General features: G+C 30.3%; 5 protein-coding genes across 5 annotated transcripts in view; 3 read left to right on the top strand and 2 right to left on the bottom strand.

The window, feature by feature from the left end:
* LOC101511066 (nucleoside hydrolase 3-like) overlaps positions 1–1,285 on the bottom strand; it is an 8,136-nt gene extending 6,851 nt beyond the window's left edge. The window contains exon 1 of the mRNA XM_004508269.4: positions 983–1,285. Within this exon, the coding sequence (XP_004508326.1) occupies positions 983–1,147 (165 nt within the window). The 5' untranslated portion in view covers positions 1,148–1,285. The remainder of the gene's footprint in view (positions 1–982) is intronic.
* A 5,992-nt stretch (positions 1,286–7,277) lies between these two features.
* LOC101510745 (uncharacterized) lies at positions 7,278–8,070 on the bottom strand. Its single transcript, XM_004508268.4, has 2 exons — positions 7,781–8,070; positions 7,278–7,705 (listed from the first exon to the last, which is right to left on the bottom strand). Exons 1-2 carry the CDS (start codon positions 7,926–7,928, stop codon positions 7,575–7,577), a joined length of 279 nt encoding a protein of 92 aa, XP_004508325.1. The 5' UTR covers positions 7,929–8,070; the 3' UTR covers positions 7,278–7,574.
* Positions 8,071–10,165: 2,095 nt separating this feature from the next.
* On the top strand, positions 10,166–14,360 carry LOC101510416 (sugar transporter ERD6-like 16). The gene is made up of 19 exons (XM_004508267.4): positions 10,166–10,283; positions 10,488–10,718; positions 10,916–10,978; positions 11,083–11,172; positions 11,260–11,319; positions 11,411–11,476; positions 11,574–11,639; positions 11,930–12,005; positions 12,113–12,177; positions 12,266–12,358; positions 12,472–12,552; positions 12,636–12,720; positions 12,815–12,861; positions 12,951–13,013; positions 13,099–13,158; positions 13,257–13,310; positions 13,420–13,479; positions 13,794–13,908; positions 14,012–14,360. Exons 2-19 carry the CDS (start codon positions 10,512–10,514, stop codon positions 14,125–14,127), a joined length of 1,467 nt encoding a protein of 488 aa, XP_004508324.1. The 5' UTR covers positions 10,166–10,283; positions 10,488–10,511; the 3' UTR covers positions 14,128–14,360.
* A 1,961-nt stretch (positions 14,361–16,321) lies between these two features.
* On the top strand, positions 16,322–20,689 carry LOC101509659 (serine/arginine-rich SC35-like splicing factor SCL28). The gene is made up of 7 exons (XM_004508266.4): positions 16,322–16,606; positions 16,943–17,020; positions 17,431–17,595; positions 17,698–17,762; positions 17,852–17,891; positions 19,563–19,784; positions 20,318–20,689. The coding sequence occupies exons 1-7, from the start codon at positions 16,431–16,433 to the stop codon at positions 20,325–20,327; spliced, it is 756 nt and encodes a 251-aa protein (XP_004508323.3). The 5' UTR covers positions 16,322–16,430; the 3' UTR covers positions 20,328–20,689.
* A 3,370-nt stretch (positions 20,690–24,059) lies between these two features.
* The window catches only part of LOC101509339 (probable 1-deoxy-D-xylulose-5-phosphate synthase, chloroplastic), a 4,159-nt gene continuing 1,066 nt past the window's right edge, over positions 24,060–27,152 (top strand). Inside the window, exons 1-8 of the mRNA XM_073363810.1 lie at positions 24,060–24,508; positions 24,616–24,780; positions 24,873–25,023; positions 25,409–25,680; positions 25,772–26,045; positions 26,229–26,536; positions 26,733–27,014; positions 27,118–27,150. Of these exons, the coding sequence (XP_073219911.1) occupies positions 24,233–24,508; positions 24,616–24,780; positions 24,873–25,023; positions 25,409–25,680; positions 25,772–26,045; positions 26,229–26,536; positions 26,733–27,014; positions 27,118–27,150 (1,761 nt within the window). The 5' untranslated portion in view covers positions 24,060–24,232. The remainder of the gene's footprint in view (positions 24,509–24,615; positions 24,781–24,872; positions 25,024–25,408; positions 25,681–25,771; positions 26,046–26,228; positions 26,537–26,732; positions 27,015–27,117; positions 27,151–27,152) is intronic.

The following is a 27,152-nucleotide window of genomic DNA, read 5'->3' as shown; positions in this document are numbered from 1 at the left end:
ATATATATATATATATATATATATATATATATATATATTATACTACTTTCAAAATTCGCAATATATTTACTATTTATTTCATGATTTTTCAATTTATAAATAATATTTTTTTTAATATAAAATGATAAAAAAAAAACTGCTTGAAAATTAATTTTTAAGTGATGTGAAGTTTGATTTGAACACATTCATACACAAAATATAATAATTTTAGAAACATTTATATAAAAAAAGACATATTAAATATCTACTGTATAATTATAATATAAAAATTGAAAAAGGTGTTTATATAAATAAATATATTCATGTTAACAAGTGTTTTAATAATATATTAAAGAATAAAAAGTAATTGAAGTTTTATATATATATATATATATATATATATATATATAAAAGAATATCTTTGAGTGAGAGAAATTTTAGTTATTTTATTTTATCTATATGTATTGTTGATGAAAAATAAAAGTTAAATTTTAATCATATATAAACATTCTCATTTTTATTTATGTCATTTGATATACTATATATATAGAAAATGTGTATATATTAAATATTAACAATTACAGTACTAAATGAGTATTGACAACTGTCAAGAAAATGACCATCCATATTTTGTAATAAAAGAAAACGCGTCAAATCAGAGTTTGGCAGAAAAGCAAATAATCGAGTAAGAAGTAAATGAATTAATGAAAAGCAAAATGAAAAGAGAAAATAATGGAATAGATTAGATTCTCTCAAGTAATCTACATATGATTACAAATATATATAAATATGAATAATATTATTAGAACATAAATATAATATATTATAAAATATAATAGTAGTTAAATTTTATTTTTCATAAAATATGAAAACTATTATATTTCAATAATATTACCCTTATAATGAACTTCTAAGTATATTTAACGGAATGTTCCATTAACAACAACAGAAAAAGAAAAAAGAAGAAGAAGGGATAGAAAGTGAGTGTTGACGTAGTTGGTACCTCCAAACGAAATTGGGATTGGTTGAGTTTGAGAAGATAAAGCAGAGCAAATAAATCATCTGTATCAACATCTGTATCCACAACAATTCGACGAGGATTGCTTTCAACTCCTATAATAAACAACAGCAACACCACTACACCACCTACCCTCCAAAGCAGCGACATTATTATTATTCTTCAAAATGTGTTTTCACAATCTCATCGATTATAAGATCGAGCCCTATTTATTTAATCTCATCTCACTGCCTAATTCATTCCTCTAACGACAAATATTCCAGCATAGACGTTGTACGTATAAAAAAAACAGATATATTATATAAAAAGAAGAAAAAGAATCTACCTAGCACGTGCGCGAAAATATGGGAATGTTATCTATTCAAATAATGAATGAGTCAGACTCGGGAGAAGCAAACAACCATAAAGTTAGTCTAAACCAAAACTTTTTACTTGCTTCAAATTGGTTAATAATTTTTTCAACTGTTATGGAAATTTAAAGAATTTGAGTTTAAATTCGATCCATATGTTATTATCAAATTACATATGTAATTTTACTCTGTTTTTTTATAACTCAAAAATGGATATTGAGTGTCTGCCAATCTTTTTTTTTTTTAATTTTCAACATAAGATTATTTTACTTTTCAACATAATGAATGCTAACATAATTTATTGGATCTGATTAACAAGTACTCTTAAGATTTTTGTTAAGAAATAAAAAATAATTAATTTCAAGTACTTTTAATTAATTTTTAATTAATTTTTAATAACAAGTACTTTTAACAAGTACTTTTAATAATTAAAAAATAACAAGTACTTTTAATTAATTTTTGTAATTTTAATTTTTAAGAGGTGTCCTTAGAATACTAAGCATACCGTTGGTTTTTACCTAGAATTTTATTCTTTGGAGATCGGAGGGATAATTAAGGCCAACAAAAATACGTTGAGCTTGCTGTTCTCGTGATATTATACTAATACTATTATTCTTCCACTTGTTGACTCGGAAAGACACGAAGAAACCGTGTGTGTTAAATAATAATTAACATGCTAAATACACTTCTGGCATCATACCTTTTTCCATTTTTTAAGTAGTTTTGCTCTGATATACTTTTCCCTGTATGATTTTGGTAGCCCCACTTTCATTTTGGCATGGATACCCACAATGTCAAACATGCCTTTTAATCAAAGTAAAAAAAACAAATACGAAGGCGACTTGTGTAAATAACTTAGGTTGAGTTAAATTTTATAAATTTCGAGCTTAACCTCAGAAAATATTGAAAGTATAAATTTGATGTATGATTTGTCATAGATATTTAAAGTCGAATATGATATATAAGTTTATTTCATATAATATTTTTCAATAATTTTTTAGATTAAATATAATATTGTACGATTTTGACTTCTTTTTTTTTTTTTTTAAGTAGACTCACTTATTTTAAGTGTGGAGAATTAAAAAATCTTGACAAGTTTCATGCATATCAATGTCTTTATAACTATACCAATTAAATTATATAGTTTGGTAGGATTGATTTTATTTTTTGTGGTTTGATCTAACTTTTTTTAACTAATAAACTCTAAAAAAAGTCTTAACCTTGTAAATTTTAAATAACTTTTTTAACTAATAAACTTAAAAAAAAGTCTTAACCTTGTAAAATTTTAAAAAAATATTGAATAGTCGAAATGATTTATTTACACCTTTTTACATATGGATGACAATTAGACTCATACTCAGTACCCACAAAAAAACCCACAATGGGTAGTGTAAAAATCCGCATAATAGGTATGGGCATGGAGACGGGTAATTACCCGCAAAATTAAGCGGGTATGGGTGCGAGTACGGGTATTATAGTACCCACCCCGCCCTGCACCCGCACTTATATAAATATATTATTTATTTATTTATTTATTTATTTATTATATTAGTGTTTAGTTTAATTAATTTTTTCTTTTATGTTTTAACATCTATTAATATCATTGGACTATTACAATATTTATAATTTGGAATTTTTTTAAGAATCTGATTATGATAAATAGGTAAATAATTGTGATTTTATAACTAATAGTTGTATCTTATTAATCGTGACTTTATAATTATATTTGCTATTTTGTATCAATTATCTCAGATAATATTGTCATATGAGTTGCAACTTCACAAAATATTATTATGGATATTTAAATATGTATTGTATCGAGTATTCATTTGAAATGTTTTGAGTTATAAAATATTTTGGTTTATAATATTTTATAATTGGATTTAAGATATTTGAAAAAAATCGATAAATAAATGATATTATTGTGATTAAATTTAAATTTAATCACAATAATATCATTTATTTATCGATTTTTTTTAGTTAAAGTGTGGATAACAGGTATGGGTACGGACACTTAAGTACCCACGGAGTGAGGATACGAGTATTAAAGTTGATACTCAAGAAGATATGGACACGTGTATCTGTATTTTTTAAATAGCGGGTATAGAAATGGGTACTATAGTACTCTACCCAAACCCTCCTCATTTACATCCCTACTTTTACACATGACAATATTATAAGCTTAAGTTTGAGTTTTGCAAATTTATTGCAGATTATAGGTTTTTCAACCATTTCCTTCAAACCTATCATATTTCAGAATTCAATTGGGAAAAATATGCAATGTTGATGATTTAGAGTTGTCTTCAAACCTATCATGTTTCAGAATTCAATTGGGAAAAATATTCAATGCTGATGATTTAGAGTTGTTTTTCGCTCACCAACATCACAAATTGGAAACCCTAAATTCAAATTTTCTTACTCTGAATGTGTCTTAAGTTGATGTGCCTTTTTTAACTTAATTTTATGGAAAAAAATCACGTTGGCACTATGAATTGGCATCCATGCCATTAAAGTTTGTATCACCAATGGCTGAACTTGAACAAATATTTTTGAGCTGTCAAATTTTTAAAATTTTAATTGATAAATTAAATATAGTATTTTATTGTATGTTAGAATTTCATGCTATAAAGTTACAATATAAACACACAATTTTTTTTGCACACACCATTGCAAAAATATGATGAATTGAACTAAAAATTTGCACTGGTTTAAGACAGAAGGAGTTATAGACATAACATATTGCTTCGGTACATATGTTTGGAGGGGAAAAAGTATAAACATTGTTTGATTGGATTTTTACAATTTTTATCACAATTAAACTCAAATTGAATATTAATTTTGTTCATTTCAATTAGGTTGATATTAATAAAAAATAACATACTTATTTTAAAAATATAAAGTTTTCTTTTTTTAACACTAAATTTTTTATACTATTAAAACAATTACGTAAATAATTTTTAAATTATAATAGAAAAAATAATATGTAAATAATTAAAAAATTCTTAAATACAACACATATTTAAGATAACACTATTGATGTAGTCAAATGATTTTATTCAGATATAAGTAATCAATTATAAATGAAGTAAAATCATACTAAAATGAATAGAGATTGAGTTTATTTACTTCGATTTAAATTGAATTAGAAATAGAAATAAAAATCAATTTAATTGATTTCAATTTTTTATTTATTTATTAGATCATTAGTTTGATTTTTATATCTCTAAACGAAATTCAAAACACATATAATTTAAATTAAAAAATATAATGTATTTTTTAATTAATATATTTTTTTAATTATTTTTAAAAAAATTATCGAAGACATTAGAGTGGCGGTGATCATTTTATATCCCCACTAAAATCCGGTCATGTGTACCATGTTTGCATAAGATACCTAGAAAATTAGGGGATTATCAAATTAGAAAGACAAAAAACACACGACATTAAAATTGCTTTAAAAAATGAAATATTAAGAAGTATTTTTGAGGAACTTGTTAGTAGTTTAAAAAGAGAAATACATTTTTGGAAGTGATCATTTTTATTAACTGCCTGATATTTAAAAAAGCTATCATTTTTATTTGAATTTTTTTTCCCTCTTTTGATTCATTAACAATGCCCTTAAAAATAAATTTAAGCCTAAACAAAAGTCTTACTTAACCATTTAAAAATATTAATTACATCTTTAACTTCATCAAAATTACATCTAAATTACAATAACCATTACAATATCTAAAACTGTGATCGTGTGGTTACTGAGAGTCTATAAATAGTGTTGAATGATGAATCATGTATTATGGTTTATCATTTAATGATTATGTACTTAGATTGATAACAAAAGTGGGTTAAGAAAGAAATTTGGGTCAATGATGTAAATATTTTTAAAGATAAATGAGTAATTTGCTAGAAAAATAAATATTTGACTAGTTTAAAACTTTAAACGAAAGGACGGTTGCTATAGTTTTGCATAAATATTATTTCTATTACTATTGATGTCCCTTTTTTGTTTAAAATAAATTTTTTTCATGGTAGTCTCTATAAGCCAATTGCTCAAAATTAAGTACAAATGCGTCATTTGCTTTTGTGAACACCGCACTAATATGAAAAAACAAAAAACATCATTCTACAATGATGAACAAAGTAACATCGCGTTCAAACGGCAAAATGATAAATAAAATATAGAAAAAATTGTGTAAAAAACTACTATTTAAATAAAACGACATAATAAACTAACTTAAATGAGTTATTTCGGAACAAATAAATGTCACGTTTGTCCGTGTTGCAAATATTAAAAATATCATAAAATGGAATAAAGGGAATAGTAATTTTTCCATTATTAAGCCTCGGTGGATTCACTATTGTTGTAAATGTAAATGAAATATAATTACTTAGAAGTAATACCTCTAATATTTCTTAGAGCATATAGTTGAAAAAGGATACATAATATTTCATTTAAAATTAAAAATGACATTTATTTATAAAAAAAATTATACAAAATGTTACATTAATTATGAAACAGATGAAGTATTATTATTATCAAAATTAATAAAGTCAGTAATAATATTATATTTATTAACAATTAATATTGTTTTTCTATCATGATGGTTAAGGGCAAAACTAACTTTTTGGCTTAGGGGACTCTACATTTATTTGTATACATGTTAGGATCGTGTTAGGTTATTACTTATTTCACACAAAGTAAAGCTACAAATGAAAGGAAAAAAATATACTCCTTTAGTCCGTAATAGTTCGGTTCTTTTTTGGTTTGATTTTTTAAATATCTTTGTATTAAGTTTGACTCAATTTTTATTTTTAATAGTCTTAATATCCATTAATAATGACAATTTGGTATGGTTCAGTTTAAAAAATATACATTTCAGAGTCGGTTTGTAAATGTAGTTTTGGTTCGGTTAGGAAATAACCGTTCGGGACAAACCATTAATAGTTCGGTTCAGATCGCAACAGTTCCATTGGATTCAGTTTTCTTCATTAACTAATTCATGAACAGCCTTGCTTGAGACTATACTTAATATGCAGGATTGCATAGCAGAAGGCTAACAATATCAGAAAATAAAATCAACACAAGCCAACGTTCAAGATGGCTAAACATATCCCATTGCTGCACCACCGGCAGAAAATAAGAACCAAGGAAGTGGTGTTACATGACAGAAGCTCAGATCTTCTTCATTGACTCACCAACTGACCAAATTATACTTATAATATTTCACATTTATTAGACCCAGCCAATGCCATCAAAGCAGTCACAGAACAAACCTCTTACCTTGCAACAATGGTACACTGCTTATTTGTGGAGAGACATCTCTAATTGATTTGAAAATTTCAGGGATATGAAGTTGAAGGCACCAAAAGAACTGTGAAAACATATATAAATGTGTTTGCGCCAAAAATTCTAAGAACTTTTTTTAGCTTGACCAAAAATTTCAAATGAGAGGATGACGCCGCAGTCTAAAGCAGAAAAAACCTCCCAACTCAATGATCACAAAGAAGGGAATTACATTCACATCACTCTAGTGAAGGCTCGAACCCTCGACCTATTGGATACAAGCCCTGTCATGCTCCCTAGGCCAATCCTTTGGGGTTTCCTAATCCTATGAACTAAATCAACATTTTCAACCCTAACACAGCAAACGTGAATGTCACAATTCCTAGCTTCTATTTTTTTCACGTTAAGCAAGCTTTGGGACGCGAAAAATTGGCAGCCACCCCTGTTCCAAACAGATGCTACATGTTTTAACTCTTAAGAAGTCTCAATCTACACTTGATGTTATTTTGTTGTTCATTCAACCATACTTACTAACTCTAGAAACTGTTCCACAGAATGTTTGAACTTCAAGGTTCAAATCAATACAAGCGAATAACTCAGTAAATTTGACAAGCACTGGAAAACCACAGATAGAATACAAGCTACACAATTGAACCAATTTAGTTTTTCATTGATTCATTACAAAATTCAAACTTCACACTTAGAGCTCATAAAATTAACATCATTCTTCTTCATGAAGGATCCATTGACATATATACATAAAATAATTAACCACTTCAAAATAAAAGGAAAAAGCAAAAAAGTTTAAAATGCATAAGAAGTTCAACGCTCCCATCCCACAATTGTTTTGTAATTTAATTAATAGGATTTAAAAAAGACAAAATGTACGTAAGAACAAAAAAACCCCTAAAAATAATAACAATAATAATGATATAAATTACAAAATCTAACCAACAACTCTGGAAAAATCAGTGTGAATGTGAAGAAGCTTTCTAGAGTTAGAACGGGGCAGTGAATCGGAGTCATGGGGATACCAACCGACGGATTTCTGAGCCTCAATAACGATTTGGGAAAAACCTAAGAAAAGAGGAAAAAGGTAAATGAGAAAGGAGAAATTGAAGGTTGAGAAAGTGAAATTGAAGAAAAGAGTACCTTGTCTAACAGTTTGTTTGTTGTTGCGGATATCGTGGACGGTGGCGGAGATTTTCCAATAGAGAGGGCGACCAATGTAGAAGAGAAGGAGAAGCAAGAGAGTAAGCGTCATGATACGGAAAATTATCCTTGATTTTGGCGAAGCCATTTTTTGTTTCTCTTACTTGTTCTCAAGTCCTCACTTTTCTTCTGTTATTCTCTTCCTAATTTATCGCTTGATTTTCTGTTACCTTCCTAATTAGGGTCGCTTGCTAGATAGTCCCAGAAACTAACTTCAAGTGGTTTATGTTTTTTTAATGAATAAAGGAAAATTGACTATCCTATTTCATCAATTTAAACATACTCTTACATAATCAATCATTAGAATACACTAAAATTTCATTAAAAAAGAAAAACAAAACACTAAAACAAAAACAGGAAAACATAATCAACTACAACATCGTCAAAAGAAGTTGAGTGAGTTAGCAAATATGCACAATAATTGATTGATGTTTTTTAGGAGAATAATTTAAGAAGAATTGACGGTTTCTATCACAAAAAAAAATTTGAGAAAAGAAATTAATAGATGATTTAAATCTCACTATATTTAATATAACTTTAGAATCTATCTCAAACATAACTCAATTTATTGATAGATTTCGAGTCAACTTTATATTTAGTCGGAAGACCTTTAACTCCCCCCATATTACAATATACGAACCCAAATTATAATAGATTATAATAGAAACCCTTCGCAAATTTTTCATTGAAATCTAGTAAGAGATGATATTGATGGGAATAAACCATCCTTAGAAAATTTTCTGTCAGATACCCCACAAGCTAAAATAAATCTAGTAATTAATTATATACCCAATAAAATATAGTAATCAATTGGAGGTTAAATTTAGAAGATATACTAATGTAAAAGTAAATATAGTAAGAGATGCAAGGTTAAAAATTACATTTACAAGTAAAAGCTTGCGTGCTTGCGAATTGGTATAAAATATTTTCATAGTTAATTGTATTTTTAATATTTCTAATTCTCTTACTTTTTCCATTTTTTAAAATTAAAAATTTCAGTCTTTGAATTTTTTTCATTATAATTTTGATCACAACTTAGATTTTTTATTTCAAAAATAGTAATGTGATAGGTTTGTAAAATGATATAGTATTTAAGGTAGAGTATTATCGTATCTAAGAAGACCAGCAAGACATGAATCAATTTTTTTTTTAAAGTATTAAGACAAAAAATATGTACATTAAGACCTCTAAAATAGTTTAAATTACTTTTTAAGAGTTTAATTTTTTAAATTAGAACATGATTTCAAAAATGTTTAATCAACTTTAATAGTATTATACGAGCTTTCCACGGCCAAAATACAAGTGAATTATAGTAAAAAAAATATTCAAACAAATCGCAATCAATATTATATATTTCTAAATCACATTTGTTTCATAAAATGATTTAAAGAATGAAGTAATTAATTTCAAGTAATTAATGAGATTTGAGAATCCATTGAAAGTATTTGATTTATGCTCCTGACCAAAACAATGCTTCATTAGATTCTACTTAAAGATGTTTTATTTCTATAGTCTCCAAAGTCGATTTTGTCCAAACATAAATCGTTTCTTTCATTATCTAGAATCAATAGGAGTGGGAGGAGCAAATGAGTTGCTATGCAAATAAGTGCATGGAAGTATGCTATTTTCAATTATATGTTGAAATAAAAACAAATAAATAGGATTTCAAAACTTAATCAAATCAATTGTAAGTTAATGGCAAAGAGGACCAAATTATTTTGTAATTGAACATAAGGAAAAATAATTGAATTGTTTCGCTTTTAACTTCCTTATGATGTTACAATTGAAAAACAATTAGATTTGGAGAGAAATTAAAGAAATAATATTTTTTTCACTAAAATAATATCTACTGCAACACATACTATACTACAGTGTAATGTAATAAAAGAAGGTGAAGTTAATAAGAAGAATGTTATTTTTTAGATGGATACATTTGATTTAATAAAAAGTGTTGAATACAATAAAATAAAAACTATAAAACATAGTGACTAGCAAGGGCCATATTCGCTAGTGAGCAAAGGAGTAAACCATTTGTTTCACCAACAAACTCTCACGAGGGAGAGCAATGGCAATGACGCACGCACTTACACACACTCACCAATCATTGAGCTAAAGAGGATGGATATAATATCATATGATACGTTACCATACCAACAGCTTGCTAGAGCTGCCTACCATGACAAACATTACATTCAAGATCTTATTAAATAATTTGCCGCCGACACATCCAAGTAAGTACCACGTAAGCTCAATTCAATAAACAAGTACAATCATTGACTCACCACAATATTCACATGCAACTATTTTGTTAATAACCAAATACTACCATCAACTTTGATCTTCTATTCCATTTCCTCTCATAATTAACCATCCCAATTTGCCAATGACAGCTTCATTCTCACATGCCATTCTGCTGTAATATATATATATTCAATATCTTGCGGTGCATGCCCGTCCCTCAATTTCCAATTAATTATTTAAATTATTAAACAATATGAAATATCTTCTATAGCAACAATGCAACTAAGTTACAACATATGTAGTATAAATACCATCCAACACACATCATGTTTTTGAATGTCATCTATTACATTGCTCTTATCAACTTCTTAATTAGGGAGTCATTTTTTATTCTTTTGTTACTCAGGTCATATATTGCTATTAAAAAAATATGGCAATTGAGCAGTGCAAGGAAATTGAGAGTGGAGAAGAAAATGGGGTTCAAAATTTGCAAGAGCCTTTCATTCAACATGGAAAGGATGGTGCTGTTAAATGTAAAGATATTGAATCTAATCAAAGAGTTGAAAATGGATCCATTGGAATGGTTCTGCTCAGCACATTTGTGGCTGTTTGTGGTTCTTTTTCATTTGGAACTTGTGTAAGTATACTATCTTCTGATTTCCCTGAAAATTATAGTCAATGAAAATACAGTTCCACGTTTTCTTTTTGTTTTCCTTTCAAAACATGGTGCATATATAGCCTATAAGATAGAAACATTATGAAAATACAGTTTACTAAATGTCTGTTCCCTTTTTGTGTTAACTTGTTCACTAAATTAAGTTATTATTTATGCAGGTGGGCTATTCATCACCCACTCAAGCAGCTATAAGGGCAGATCTTAATCTATCTATTTCTGAGGTCAATATTGACATTTATAAGTTTAATTGCTATACACTCATCCTTAATTTATATCATATGTTTTGAAAGACAACTAACTAATAATGTCTTGTGGAGAATGGCAGTTTTCCATGTTTGGTTCTTTAGTAACAATTGGTGCAATGATTGGAGCTATAACAAGTGGTCGGATTACGGATTTCATTGGTCGAAAAGGGGTACGTTAAAATTTCAATTTCCTATGAATATATGCACTCTAAATATTATAGGACCTTTCATAATTAACAAGCATTAAATTTTGGCAGGCAATGAGAATGTCAACAGGATTTTGCATCACAGGATGGTTAACTATTTTTTTCTCAAAGGTGTGTATATCTTCTGCACAATATTAAAATTGAGCAAAAAAATGTTACAAAATGCAAGAGTTTTTACTTGTGTTATTTTGTTCTACTGCAGGATCCTTACTCACTTGATATGGGAAGATTTTTTACAGGATATGGAATTGGAGTTATTTCATATGTGGTAATTACTAACTATTAGAAAGTTTAAGATGAACCCTTATGTTGCTTGTTAATGATATTATTTCAAACTTTTAACAAAACTTAACAAATTGTAACAGGTCCCTGTATATATAGCTGAAATTGCACCGAAAAATCTTCGAGGTGGACTTGCAACCACAAATCAGGTAGCGAGATATTAATAAGAATTTAATTTTGATATTTTGTCGATGTTACAAGTTTTACATTGTCAGCAAAACGCAACCAAACATATGTGCGACTTAAGAAATGGTTATGATTAAAGTCAAACATTTTTAATGATTAAAGATTACAATTGATTGGTTGACAATGTAAAAAATCTTTACATTGACACTGTATATGAATGAAATCCTATTAATAGTTATCCTATTTGTTTGTTTTATTATAAGTTAAGATTTCATTGAGAAAAAATTTGGTCTTGGCTATTATTGTTGTGCAGCTTATGATTGTTATTGGAGCATCAGTCTCATTCTTAATAGGAAGTATTTTAAGTTGGAGAGAATTAGCCTTAGCAGGTAAGTTATAACCTTAGCTTTTAATTGTTGCATTGCATAAGGTGTAGTGTAGTAGCCAGCTATTGAGTGAGAGTTCTAACTATTTGACTTGTTTTGAACTTTGAAAGGGATTGTTCCTTGTATTTTCTTGTTGATTGGTTTGTGCTTTATCCCTGAGTCTCCTAGATGGCTGGTAAACATCTTAAACAAAAGCTGTTCTTTTCTTTGTAGCATGAGAGGAAGATAACAATGAAGATCAATAAAACTTTTTTATTTTTCAGGCTAAGGTTGGCCTTGAAAAAGAATTTCAAGTAGCTTTAAGGAGACTTCGAGGGAAGAATGTTGATATTTCTAACGAAGCTGATGAAATTCTTGTACTCTCTAAACTCCCTTAACTGATTCAACATCTTTAAAAATTAAAATGTTTCTTAATCAATTTGAAATGCTTGATAAGCTGAATTGATTTTATATTCTTTTTTGTGATTAGGATTATATTGAAACTCTTGAATGCCTTCCTAAAACTAAGCTTTTGGATTTGTTCGAGAACAAACATGCGCGATCTGTAGTTGTAAGTAACATATTTTTCTAGCACAAATTCAATCAACTATTTGTAGATATTCAGAAGTCTTTAACTGGTTGAAATGATATCAGATTGGTGTTGGATTAATGGTATGTCAACAATCTGTTGGAATTAATGGTATTGGATTTTATACAGCAGAGACATTTAAGGCAGCTGGTAAGTTTGAAAAAAAAATACTATGTTGATTTTGAAAAATCAAAGTAGCACTCTTTCTTTATATTTATATATCTCCCTACAACTTGATTTCCAGGACTTTCTTCAGGAAAAGTTGGTACCATAGCATATGCTTGTATGCAGGTAGTTTAATTATATCTATATGGTTTTCTCATACAGTTATTTATCATATAACTTCACTTTTATAAGTGCATATGGTAAATTAATGACAGGTTCCATTCACTGTGTTGGGAGCCATTTTGATGGATAAATCTGGAAGAAGACCACTTATAATGGTGATTATATTTTCAAGCATTTAAAAGTTTGATAAATATCATTAAAAAGGGGGAAATGCCTAATAGAAGTGCCATATGCATGTAGGTTTCAGCGAGTGGAACATTTTTAGGCTGCTTTATGACTGGAATTGCTTTCTTTCTCAAGGCAAGTTTTTAATATTCATATTTTATCCATAGATATAATATGGTGTATATCTCAATTAGTCAAATTCTAAATCTTTGCTGTATTATTCCATGGTTCAGGATCAAAATTTAATGCTTGAATGGGTACCAATATTAGCAGTTGCTGGTGTTCTGGTGAGTCAATTGTCTGAAAATGAATATTTAATTACACAATTTTTAAACAAACTCAAAGTCCTATTTGACATGAAATTGAATCATATTTTTTGGCACTGCTTGTAATTAGATATACGTAGCAGCATTTTCAATTGGATTGGGACCTGTTCCTTGGGTGATAATGTCTGAGGTAAGTATCATTTGGCAAAACACCCTTGACTTGTTTTGAGGATCTTGTAGTGTAACCCTTATGAACTATATGCAATAGACACTTCAAATTGAAGATACGTTTGATGTCTGAAGTATCAGTACTGACATATATAGTTACATTAAATTATTTCTATTTTTCAAATTATTATCAGAGTCGACGTCCTGTCAGTGTCATTGTCATGATTGACGTATGTGTTAGTGTTTCATAAATTATGAATGGTTATTTTCTTTTCCTCCTTTGTGCTTATAGGAAGGTAAAAGTAGTGGTGATGTGTACTAGTTTTGATATTGCAGATATTTCCCATACATGTGAAGGGAACTGCTGGGAGCTTGGTAGTTTTGATAAACTGGCTAGGAGCTTGGATTGTTTCATATACTTTCAACCTTCTTATGAGCTGGAGTTCTCCTGGTAAGCACTATAAACAATCTCAATTTACTTATCAAATTTACAGTCCTTTTACTTCTCCATCTTATCTTAATTGGTAACATATATTTCATATCTTTTTGGACAGGTACTTTATTTTTATATGCTGGATGTTCCCTGTTAACTATTCTTTTCGTGGCAAAGTTAGTCCCAGAAACCAAAGGAAAAACATTAGAAGAAATTCAAGCATGTATCAATTCATAAAGAGGAATTAAAAAGCTTAGTTGGGCAAATTCTGGATTTCCCTCCTAATTTGTTACCAAATCCCAGTCATCTCTATACTATTATTTGATTGATGGTGATGTTGGTCTGTTGGGGACCAAGCTGAAACGAGTTCACATACTCTCAATTTGAGAAAATGAGAGTTTTATTAAAATGTGTCAATGTACACACAGAATTATATTAATAAAATTATATAATATTTCTTAAAAATAGAAGTAATCCTAAACAACACTTAAATCACAACACTGAAAAGTGTTAAGAATATATTTTTTAATGTACATTTTTTAATATACTTTTTTTGTTGGTTGATATTTACACGAAATATACTTTTTATAAATAAAAATGACAGTTGAAAATGTGATCTATAATAAAAAAAATTTACAAAGTTTGGAAATCTGTTTTAAAATTTATTTCACTATTTTTTCTAATGAAAAACCTACACCATTTTATTTTATTTTTGAAATAAAAAAGGGCCTAAGCTCGTAGAAGAATAAATTACAATGTCACTAGACGATTAGAAGCCAATTGCCTAGCAGTAGCAGTGCAAAAATCACAAATGTGGAAAATGAATAGTATCTTAGATTCGAATTCTAGTTCGCATATCAAACATTGCAGCAGCTACCATTTAAACTACACTTAGGGATTACACCATCATCATGATTATTATGACAAACTGTAAATATATGTTTTAAATCATGGTTCAAACTGGTAATAAAACATTTCACCAAAAATTCACATCCACATTATGTGTTAGAATATATTATTCATATTTATTTGATTGTGTAACAACAATAATTATATTCTGATTGGACAAAGAATACTAAATTTACAAAATTAAAATGCTTTAAATGAATGGTAATTTTTATTAAAAAAAAGATTCACCAAAATTTAGTGTACCATTTGATTGTGCAAAAAATGGAAAAGAATAGAAATAAAGAGTAAATTTAAAAGAAAATATAATTACAACAAAATTTGATACTCCTTTTATATATAAAGTCGAAATTCATTTTTATTTGAATTTAAAATTCAATTATAAAATTGATTTTATAAGATATTTATATTGAAAGAAATTGATCTTCAATTTTATTCAAAATATATTTGTATTTATCAAATTTTTGTAATCATCTTTTCATCATGTCATGTAATGCACAAACTCCAACATTGATATTATAAAAACTATAAAAATGAATCTGAAAAAAAAGAAGAAGAAGAAAATATATGTTAATTGATTTAAATATAATTTAGTAAATCGATCTCTAAAAAAAATAGATGTAAATTAATTTGAATAATAATTTGGTTTTTTAGAAATGAATTATTTGAAATTGAATAATGTCACGTATATTATAATAAATATTGTTAAATTCATTTTTTTGCCATTTAGAATACCTTAAATGTGAAATTTACAAATATTAGTTTGTGGACCAAATCTTATTGTGGTTGTTATTGTAAATGTTGATTCAAAATTTGAAAAATAAAACATAAATGATTTTAATGCTAAAACATTCTGAAAATTAAGGTGTTCGAAAGATGGATACAGTAAAAATGAAAAAAGAGCATCAATTTAAAAAATAGTTTGTAATTATAATAGAAACAAAATAATTGTAATAGAGAAAATAAGAGAAAGAAAATTATAATAGAAAAATTGGAAATGAAAGAAAGAAAGAAAGCAAAGAATTGATAAAAAAAGAAAAAACGGATGTGAATCAATTTAAATTTTATAGTTTGTCTGTTTTAGAATTAAATTATTAGAGATTGAATACCATTATAAGGACGTGCTTAATAGTCAATATTGTGAAATTATTAAATTCAAATTTGCCGCTTGTTCTTGCGTCTCAAAGCACTTTGGAGTTGGATGCAGAAATTTTAAAGCTATAGATAGCAATTTGTGGGTAACAGCGCGTTCGGACTCTATGAACCTCTAAGGACATTATTAACCATTAGTAATTAGTAATTGAAGATTCAAAAAGTAATTGTAATGCTATGTCTAATATATCCTGTACGGTTTTTAATAAGAAATATGTAAAGTCAATCGAATTTCTTTATTATATAAATAAATATAAACATAAATTTAGATATATAATTTTTGAAAGAATTTTTTAATAAATTTTAAAAATCAAATAAGTGTGGACCAGAGCTGACGTATATACCCCTATATATGTCCTCTCTAATTCTATACTAAATTATTTGTATTCCTATCACAATTTTATTTGGGTTAGGGTTTTTAGTTGTTTCGCTTCCACTCTCTCCTAAAGCCAAGGTTTCTTTTTTTCTTTTCTTTTCTTCGAATGGCGAGGTATCGTAGCCGGAGCAGAAGTTACAGCCCTCGCCGCCGCAGCAGAACTCCACCACGCGGCCGTAAGAGATACGTTGATGATCGCCATGCTGATAGTAGGTCTCACAGAGACCGTCGATCTCCTCTTCCTTCTGGATTACTTGTTCGTAATCTTCCCCTTGATGCAAGGTTTGCATGTTACCATTCCTCAATGTCAAAATCATCTAACTTTTTTCTTTCATTCGCGTTTCTAATTTCAATTTACCATAGTTTATACCTTTCAGTTTATTTTAAATGGTTTCTTAGAAAACACTTGAATGCCAATGCTAAAATTCAATTGGAAAGGGAAAAAATATTTTATTTATTAAGAGTAAACGTCCGTCACTCCTCCGTGTGGTGCATTGGTTTATGTTTAATTTTTCTCCTATGCGATGCTATGTTTCTTTCCATTCAATTCAATTGTGAGTGGAAACGGATTTGAGGAATTCAAGCTGAACGACCATTTTCAATTTGTATATCATGCAGGCCTGAAGATCTTAGGGGCCCTTTTGAGCGCTATGGACCTGTGAAGGATGTTTACCTTCCTAGAAATTACTACACTGGGTATGTGCCTTTAATGTTTTTATTATATGAACATTAAAAACCGTTATAAGAAATTGTGTGAATTTGATAGGGACTTGTGTAGAAATTATTACAATGAGTATGTTTCTTTTAAAGTCTTGATAATTAGATTACATGCCGGTTATTCTTACTATAAGATAGTATGAAATTTGTCTATTTTGGTATGGACTTGTGTGTTATCGAGTAGTGTTGGTCCATGGGATGGATGCTTGGGAGATTTGTGTATTAAGTATAAAAACCATGCCACTTAAATACTCCACTGAGCATCTTATGCTACCCGATGTGGGACTTAGGCGCCGCATAATGCCCAAGTGCCGATCAGTACATTTTTTATTTTTTAAATTGTGATTGGTTTGATTGCACAATGAAATTTTGTTGAATTGCTTTTGTAGTGAGCCTCGTGGCTTTGGATTTGTAAAATATCGATATGGCGAAGATGCAGCAGAGGCAAAGCAACATCTTAATCACAGTATCATTGGGGGGCGTGAAATAAGAATCGTGTTTGCTGAGGAAAATAGGAAAACCCCTCAAGAAATGCGTGTTACTTCTCGTGGAAGGTGTGATTACTGTTTGATGTGCTAGTTATTTTTCAATTTTGCAAGGATGAAATTTTTCTGTACATGCTTATCAACTTTTTGTTTTTTTTAATTTATTAAAAGTGGTCGAAGTGGAGGTGGTAGTAGAAGGAGAGCTCGGTCAAGATCTCCACGGCGCCGATATCGATGTCAGTTTACCTATTTATCCCAGCCTCAAAATCTGTTTCCATATACAATAACATGTAGTTTTTAAAATTGGTTTTTGCATTCTTTGCAGCCTACTCTAGGTCTCCATCACCTGCCAGGGCTGATTCAAGGTTTGATTTTTACACATCTGTAATGGTTTATTTTTCCTTGTGCCAATTTATATATTTTGCTGAGCATATTATCATATTAATATGTATCATCATGTTTGAACTAAAGCATAATTTACAATTATTGTGGTTCGTCAAACGGCAATCTTTGACTGTATTTTGGCACTGATAGCCTGAAACATTATTTGTAATTGAATATAACAAAATAATTGCATTTCATAAGCTGCAAGTGATTTATTTTAGCTGTAATATGACATGTTTTGAAATCCTTAGTAGTGAAGGGTGTTCGATACTTGGTTGGAAATCATTACAATCAAAATTTCTCAGCAGAGCTACAGGTGGTGAAAGGAATTGCTCTGTTCAGTATTTTTTCCCTTTAGAAGTATGTACTAACTGCAGTATCGCGCCTGGTCTGAACTATATGATATTCTTCAAGCAAAGTTTAAACTAATGTCTTTTAGTTAGAGTAATTCTTAGGCCGACTGCTTTTATTTTCTCCGTCACCTTTCAAACTTGTCGATAGCTATCTGGTAAATCTCTCTATTAGGACACTTGCTGAGCTGGTTGTTAGGCTTGGTTAACTAATATGCCTGGCCATGTTCTTCTGTTTTGACTATTTTCATTCTGGCGGATAACTCAAGTGGAGGGCTGATTCTTAAAATGAATTTTAACTTTGATAGATGCTCTATTTCCTTGCTCAGCAAGCGTATAATTAGCAGGTTTACTTCTTACAATTAGAGTGCCTTCCAAGCCTTTGACCTTGACAAGACTCCTATAATGTGTTTAAGTGAATTGAATGATATCTGCTTATGGTCTTCTTTATGCAGATAATAATGTGAATGGAAGAGTTTAAAGATTGGTTAATAAAGATTAACGAATAAAGAGGCTTAAAGTGATGTGCTTGCTTACATATCTATCAAAGTCCCTCCATAAGAAATATCCATACCAAACTTGCCTTTTTCTGCCAGTTGTGCGGGTGGAATATGATTTGTTGCTGGAGAATGGTTCAAATAAGTACTTCTTTTGATTCCCTTATACCAATTTTCTGTAAAGAAGATTTTAATTAGTTTGATATATTGTTTTGCATATACTATCCAGTTTAGAAAGAATATAAAGCTTATAGTTGGCCAAAGAAAATCATGCTCAAAGAATGGAAGCCAAAGTAATTACTGGTAGAGATATGATGTGCAAGAAAGATAGTTGTCATTTTAAAAAGTTGAGACAAAGAGAGCTATGAAGTTACCAGATGCTGATCTTGCACTACATCATTCGTAACTGTCAGTGTTTGGATCCAAGTGTCTTGTATTTGTCCAGAAACTTTGGAAAGGTACAGGTAAAGGTCACATTTTGGCTAATTAGATTCTAAAGAGAAAGTAAGTATTAGTTCTCATAAGAAACAAATTTGGCTCGAGTGGTTGTGTGCCAATAATATGTGTAGTTTGTTTTTGTTTTTAAACCGGAAATGTTAGTGGGGGGAGTTGGACTCATGACCTCTTTACATATGTAGTTTGTTGTAGTTGCATATATTCAGATCTTGTCTTGATTTATCAATTATGAGAAGCTTGTGGTGGGTGTTCTGCTCTATTCATATGTTATGTGCAGGATATGCATTTTTGTTGATTTAGCCTCTATTCATATGTATGTCTAAGATGTCTAGTTGACATATTGATATAGGGATGACAGGCGTAAGGATGATGATTATTCTCCAGAGCGGTCAAGATCTTATTCTAGGTCTGTCTCTCCTGGTGGTGGGAAGGACTACAGGAGGTCTCCTCGCTCCAAGGAGAATGGTCGTAGTCCAGATGATAAGAAGGATCTGCCACCTAGCAGATCTCAGAGTCCTAGGGGTAATGATCGCAGTCGCAGTCCTTCAAGGTCTCGTTCGCGGTCATACAGGTATGAGTTTTCAGATCTTTCTTAATTGAATTAGTTTTGTACTAAATTTCTGTAAATTGAAATGAGATTCTTAATTTTCCTGTTAAGGACTTCAAGCAGTTAGAATTCTGGAATATAATTGGTAATTGTGTATTATAACTTAGAAGAATGAATCATGCTCTTGTACAGTGAGATTGTCTATAAGAACAGCAAGTAAAAATGTATCTGTAATTTTTTATTTATTTCAGGTGCATTTTCATTTTGATTATAGTCCCATACATTTTTTAATGGTAATTAAGGCCCTGCGTGGTTTTATTGAGTTTCAAGAACTAAAATTTATAACCAGACCAAATGAATGTTATGTTTTTTTAGGCTAGATTCTGTGTAGATTGACACATTAGCATATTTTCTACACTGATGTTTGAATTCCTATTATTTTATCGAGCACTAAATTTGCATGATCTCTGTTCATTGAGAGTGTTTTGCATTTTATATCTAGTATTGAATTGAAATAGATAGTCAGTGGTTGATTATTTCTTTGGAACTTTATGCAGTCCACGGTGATTTCCCTCCAAGCAAGTGAGGTGCCTATGTGCTCATTTTGGTCTTTCCTATGGTCACATACTGGAGAGAGACTTCGACATTTTGAAGGACACCGATGTACTTATGCAGAATTTCTTACTGTTTATTTTAGTATGTCAAAAACAATTCCAATAGATAATAGTCTGACTTGGTGTTACCATTTTCATAGATACTGCCTTAGGGGCCATTTTACCGGTTTCCAAGTAATTGTTAAGTTTTTCTTAGTGTAGTTGAAAACTTGTTTTTTTGTGCTATCTATATGTATGGAGTTTGTAGAGCACCCATATTTTGGTTTCACTTTTTTACTCCATAGCAGATTTCCAATGGATGGATAATTTGACAGAGTTGATGTTTTGATATTTACCGCTAATCTTGCGCTGTCATCCATGATTAGGTTAAGGAGACAGTAAAAAATGGTTTGTGCAATTTGCTTTTCGCGGCAGAAGTTTGCCAACAATTTCTTCTATGCTCTCTGGCGGTCTCCATTGGATCGATGGTCAGAGAGGGGGAGGTTGTGTACTGTTGTTCCAAGCGAATGTTAGGCCAATTCGCCCACTCCAGTCGTATTCTCTTTGGTGGACTAGCCATGAAGACCATCTTTTTTTTAACAAAGAGTAGATGGTCTAGTATGAATATGTTTTCAAAGATAATAATTGAAATATTTATTAGACTTAATTACAGTTTTGGTCCCCCTATTTTAACTGAATTGTGAAAGTAGTTCTCTCATTTTGTTTCTCTCCAGTTTTGGTCTCCCAAGCAGAATTTTGGTCTAAAATTTGATGAAATTTTACTTTTTTTGCATTTATTTAAGTCACACAATGCCTTAAGATCTCATTTGCAACAATTGTATCTGAAATATATGACCATAAATGGTGTAGTACGACTTTAAAAAATGAAATATTATCAAGTTTTGGACTAAAATTCTGTTTGGGGGACCAAAACTGGAGAGAAACAAAATGGAGGAACTATTTTCACGATTCCCCTAAAATAGGGGGACCAAAACTGCAATTAAGCTTATTTATTATATATAGTTAAGATTAGTTGTAGACCACTTTCATAAGTTCTCCAAAGTGGACCATTAGTTAAAAAAAATCGTAAATTTTTTTAGAGGTAATTGTTTAGGACCACTATTGTCTTTATGAATAGAATTATAGTTTAATTGAGGTCGATTCAATAAAATATATATATTTATTATACCGATATAATTTAAGACAATATTTCAATCATAAAAATAAAAAGGTTTAATTGCAGTTTTAGTCTCCCTATTTTAGTTGAATCGTGAAAATAGTTTCTTTATTTTGTTTATCTCCAGTTTTGGTCTCGTAAACAAAATTTTGGTCCAAAACTTGATGAAATTTCATTTTTTTTTTTGCGCTTATTTAAGCCACACAATGCCCCAATATCTCATTTGTAACAATTGTATTTGAAATATATGATCATAAATTGTGTAGTATGATTTTAAAAAATAAAATTTTATCAAGTTTTGGATTAAAATTCTATTTGAGGGGTCAAAATTGAGGATAAATAAAATGGCGGACTACTTTCGCAATTCAACTAAAATAGGGAGACTAAAACTGCAATTAAACCTTTTTATTTTTATAATAAATATATATATTTTATTGAATCGACCAAAACTGCAATTAAGCTAAATAAAAATGATTAACAACATTTAGTTAGTTGAAAGAAACAATATGTGATTTTTGAAGGATTTTTCAATACATCCTTTTATTTTTATCACTTCTTTCCTTTCATATTATCAATATCTGACATTACACCCTCTCTTTCCGCTCTTGAGAGATAAATACACCTATGGGATATCCATCACACATATTTTTTTTAACATTGGTTCACTTTATAACGTAATTCACTTTAGAATTTCTTTATAATTAATGGTTAATTCTAGCGTGGACCGTGGACAGCCTTTATAGGTTAAGTTTGGACTATGATTTATAACCTTGGGATTCATCTTATTTTTGCAGATCCACTGGGCTTTACAGTGGACCCTATGAAATTATTCCTCGTTTCTTTTTCCATTTTTCTCTCAAATATGTCAACGACACCGTCTTTACTACCGTCTCTATTGCACCCCATCCGACACCTACACAAAATCCCTATACTCCAAAATTGGAATTGTAAAACCTTAGAATCTCAACCTCTCTCGTAAAAGATTATGAGAACCTAACTAAAAAGAGTTGATGAATCAAATTTTAAGATAGAATTATATGTCACTAAATATTATTTAAATGTAAAATTTTAAAGGATAATAAAACCATTCTGATTCCCATTCCGCAAAGACGCGGAATTGCTTTAGTATTTGCTCCCTCACGTAAATATTATTTTATTTTATGTAAAGAAATAAAAAAGAGTATATTTACTCCGTTTAAACAATAAAATATACGGCTATACATTTTAATTAGTAAGAGGTTGATTTACCTCCAAAAAAAATCGTGGAGTCAAACTTGCATGTAAGGATTTTTATTTTCCAATTGCAGTATCTCACACTAATTCTTGAATATGTTTTTCAATGGTTCTATGTTATTGTCAATGTTAGCATCGTTAATATTTTTCTTATCACTCTCTTCACCTACTAAATAAATTATATATCTCCTTGTAAATTCTTGAATGGATACAAAATATACTACCATAATAGTATAAAAACATACTTAATTTTTTTAAATCATTTTAATATTTAAATATATACTTAATTAGTGGTTTCAACTTAATTTATTATAATACTAAGAGCATCTACAACGGGAGTGAAAATGAGTTCGTCTGCGTGTAATTACTTAACTTCTAGTTTTTTGTGGGTTCACCGTTGGAGTTGTGCCAAGGTGTCATCACGGTACTGTCAGGAAGGAACGATGCTTCATAGCAGTTACCTTTTTTTTGTTTTTTTTTTCTATCTACTTTCACAATTTAATAATAATATAATTATAACCGCTACCTTTTATTAATTTATTAATAATAATAAATTTATCATTTTTTATTAATTTATAGCTGTTAACTTCTTTTTAATTTATTAAATAATAATAATTTTGTAACCATTAGCTTTTTTTTAGTTAATATACCACCGTTAGCCTTTTTTTTCTCTTTTAATTACGATTGTTAGCTCATTAATAGAAACAATTTGTTACTAATATTTTTTCTTCATAATTTTTGTTACAGAAGTTTATTAAAGTTTTTATTAACGTACTTTTTTATTTATTTTTCCATTTAAATTAATATTTTAAGTTATAATAAAATTAAATATTAATATATAAATTAAAGTAATGGAATATAATATGATTTTTTAAAAGTTAAACCGTAAAAAATGAATGAGTTGATTTAGGGTGATGTGGCATAGTAGAACTTGAATCATATTGAGTTCACCGTTGAAGTAGAAAATGAGTGAATTGCTTCAAGATGATGTGACACAGTGCACCCCATCGAAAGAACCCATATTGAGTTCACCGCTGTAGATGCTCTAAGAAAAGAAACGAATGTTTATTATAATGCACATTAATTTCCCTTTTTTATCTAAAAATCTATCCATTTGAGATATCTTGTGACGTGGCCCAATGGAATGAATGATGAATTGACCACCTCCAGATAGCATATGCAAAAATGAATAAATAATAAAGAAACAGAATAAGTGTGATTGAAGCAAAGCTAATGCTTGTCCTGTCCGAATCCCATAATTTCTCAATCACCCACGTGTCATTTTCCTTGCAATAAACAATAATAATAGTATGTAGTATTTATATTCATATTAACCCCTTCCATACCAAACCATCACTCACAACAACAAAAAGAAAGTTTGTTACATCCCTCCCTTGTTCTTGTTTTTGTTCTTGTTCCATACACTGCACACTCTCTCTTTCTCTCTCTCTCTCTCTCTTTCTTATGTTATGGATCTCTGCGCATTCACTTGTCCTGCTTTTATGAACACTATCGCACCTTCTAATCCTCAAACAACACTTCCTCTACCTTCTCACTCTCAATGGGGTCTTCATTTGCTCCCTCACTCCCATCACAGACTCAATCAGCTCAAGAAAAAGTCTGGTGGTGGGGTTTATGCTTATGCATCACTTTCAGAAAAAGGGGAATATTATTCCCAAAGACCTCCAACTCCACTATTAGACACAATTAATTATCCAATTCATATGAAAAATCTCTCTACCAAGGTACACTGACTCTCAAATATATACCTTATGCTGTTTCTTTTCTAACAAGAAAGAAAAATTGAAATGAAATGGTACTTAATTATAATCTTGATGATTGATTGATTCAGGAGCTAAAACAACTCGCAGAGGAACTGCGATCTGATGTTATTTTTAGTGTTTCAAGAACTGGTGGTCATTTAGGTTCAAGTTTAGGTGTTGTTGAACTCACTGTTGCTCTTCATTATGTTTTCAATGCTCCTCAGGACAAGATCTTGTGGGATGTTGGTCACCAGGTTTGGTTATTTGTTCAATTTACTTTTTTTTGGTTTTCTTGTGTTGATGAAGATGAAACTTTACTTTGAAATCTTGTGTTTTGATTTTGTAGTCTTACCCTCATAAAATACTCACTGGTAGAAGAGATAAGATGCATACAATGAGGCAGACTAATGGATTATCTGGATTTACAAAACGCGCCGAGAGTGAATTTGATTGTTTTGGCACTGGTCACAGCTCCACCACTATTTCAGCTGGACTTGGTAATTCTTCTTTCTGCTATCTGGCTTTCAATCAAGACACAAAATGACTTTTCAGGCAACATATACTATTTGAGTTAACCGTCGCTATGGTCCTTAAAAGTATGAGGTGCTATCACAATGGTCTCTAAATGTATCCAAATGCTTCTTTTGTTGGTCAATTTGGTCCTAGAATTATTGACAAAAGACACACTTGGTATGTTTTTTGTAGTTTTGATACATTCAGAGATTAGTTACAATGTCTCACACTTTTAGGAACCAAAATTATTGCTTACTTTGTAAATATGAATAATAGAATTGAAAGATGGTAAGAGTTTTTCCTTTTCAGTTCAACGGCATAATGTTTCAATTTTTCTTTAACTTTGGCAATTCTATGGAACCAATATAGGAATGGCTGTTGGGAGAGATTTAAAGGGAAGAAAGAACGATGTAGTTGCTGTTATTGGTGATGGTGCTATGACAGCAGGGCAAGCTTATGAAGCCATGAACAATGCTGGATATCTTGATTCTGACATGATTGTTATATTAAATGACAATAAACAGGTTTCTTTACCAACTGCTACTCTTGATGGACCTATACCACCTGTAGGAGCTTTGAGTAGTGCACTTAGTAGGGTACAATCAAACAGACCTCTTAGAGAATTGAGAGAGGTTGCCAAGGTGAGTAACATTACAGCTGATGAGTTATCTATCTTAAGTGTAGCCACTAAAGTATACTTTGAAGCTTCTTGACAAAATGATGTTTTTATAGGGATTGACCAAACGAATTGGAGGCCCTATGCATGAATTGGCTGCAAAAGTCGATGAGTATGCTCGTGGTATGATCAGTGGTTCTGGATCTACACTTTTTGAAGAGCTTGGACTCTACTATATTGGTCCTGTAGATGGTCATAACATAGATGATTTAGTTTCCATTCTCAAAGAAGTCAAAAGTACTAAAAGTACTGGTCCTGTATTGATCCATGTAATCACTGAAAAAGGTCGCGGATATCCATACGCAGAGAAAGCAGCTGACAAGTACCACGGTAATATTGAGTTTCATATTCATAATTCATGAAATAAATATATCGTGTATTGGTTTCGGATATTTAATGTGGAGCTCCAGTTTGAACAATTACTATCCATCACTATGCCTGGAGAAGCATATTCAATAATCTAAAATAAAATCTATATTCCTCACAGATATGTGAGTCGGTTTGATTTTGCAGGAGTTACTAAGTTTGATCCACCAACTGGAAAGCAATTCAAAGCCAATGCTGCAACCCTGTCTTACACCACATACTTTGCCGAGGCTTTGATTGCAGAAGCCAAAGTGGACAAAGACATCGTCGCTATCCATGCTGCGATGGGAGGTGGAACTGGCATGAATCTCTTCCACCGCCGATTCCCAACAAGATGCTTTGATGTGGGGATAGCAGAACAACATGCCGTTACATTTGCTGCAGGTCTAGCTTGTGAAGGCGTTAAGCCTTTCTGTGCAATTTACTCGTCATTCTTGCAGAGGGCCTATGACCAGGTAGAATGAGAAACTTCTCCCCCAACAAATGAAGATTTTTATGCAGTATTGAGTTCTAGATTTTTTGTGCTCAGGACATGATTAGCTTATAGCACTATATCATTAACTTTGTTAATCGAAATCAGTGTTCAAACGTGAACTTTGAAAATTGAAACATGTGCTTGAAGTGTGAATTACATCCATATCCATTCCACAGGTGGTACATGATGTAGATTTACAGAAGCTACCTGTAAGATTTGCAATGGACAGAGCTGGATTAGTTGGATCAGACGGTCCTACGCATTGTGGTTCTTTTGATGTCACCTTTATGGCATGCCTCCCCAACATGGTAGTGATGGCTCCTTCCGATGAAGCAGAGCTTTGCCACATGGTTGCCACAGCAGCAGCCATTGACGATCGACCGAGTTGTTTCCGATATCCGAGGGGAAATGGCATTGGTGTTGAACTGCCAACTGAGTATAAAGGCATTCCTCTTGAGGTAAAGTAGGATCATATCCCATACTCATACATACATATCCTCAAGTAAAATATCAGGCATAATGTTACTAATGCTTTGATATCTGTGTTCAATATTTTAATAGATTGGAAAGGGTAGGATACTAATTGAAGGGGAAAG

Source organism: Cicer arietinum, chromosome 7 (genome assembly GCF_000331145.2).
Source record: "Cicer arietinum cultivar CDC Frontier isolate Library 1 chromosome 7, Cicar.CDCFrontier_v2.0, whole genome shotgun sequence".
NCBI lineage: Eukaryota > Viridiplantae > Streptophyta > Magnoliopsida > Fabales > Fabaceae > Cicer > Cicer arietinum.
The sequence above is the reverse complement of the archived record's forward strand: the minus strand, read 5'-3'. Positions and strand labels throughout refer to the sequence as shown.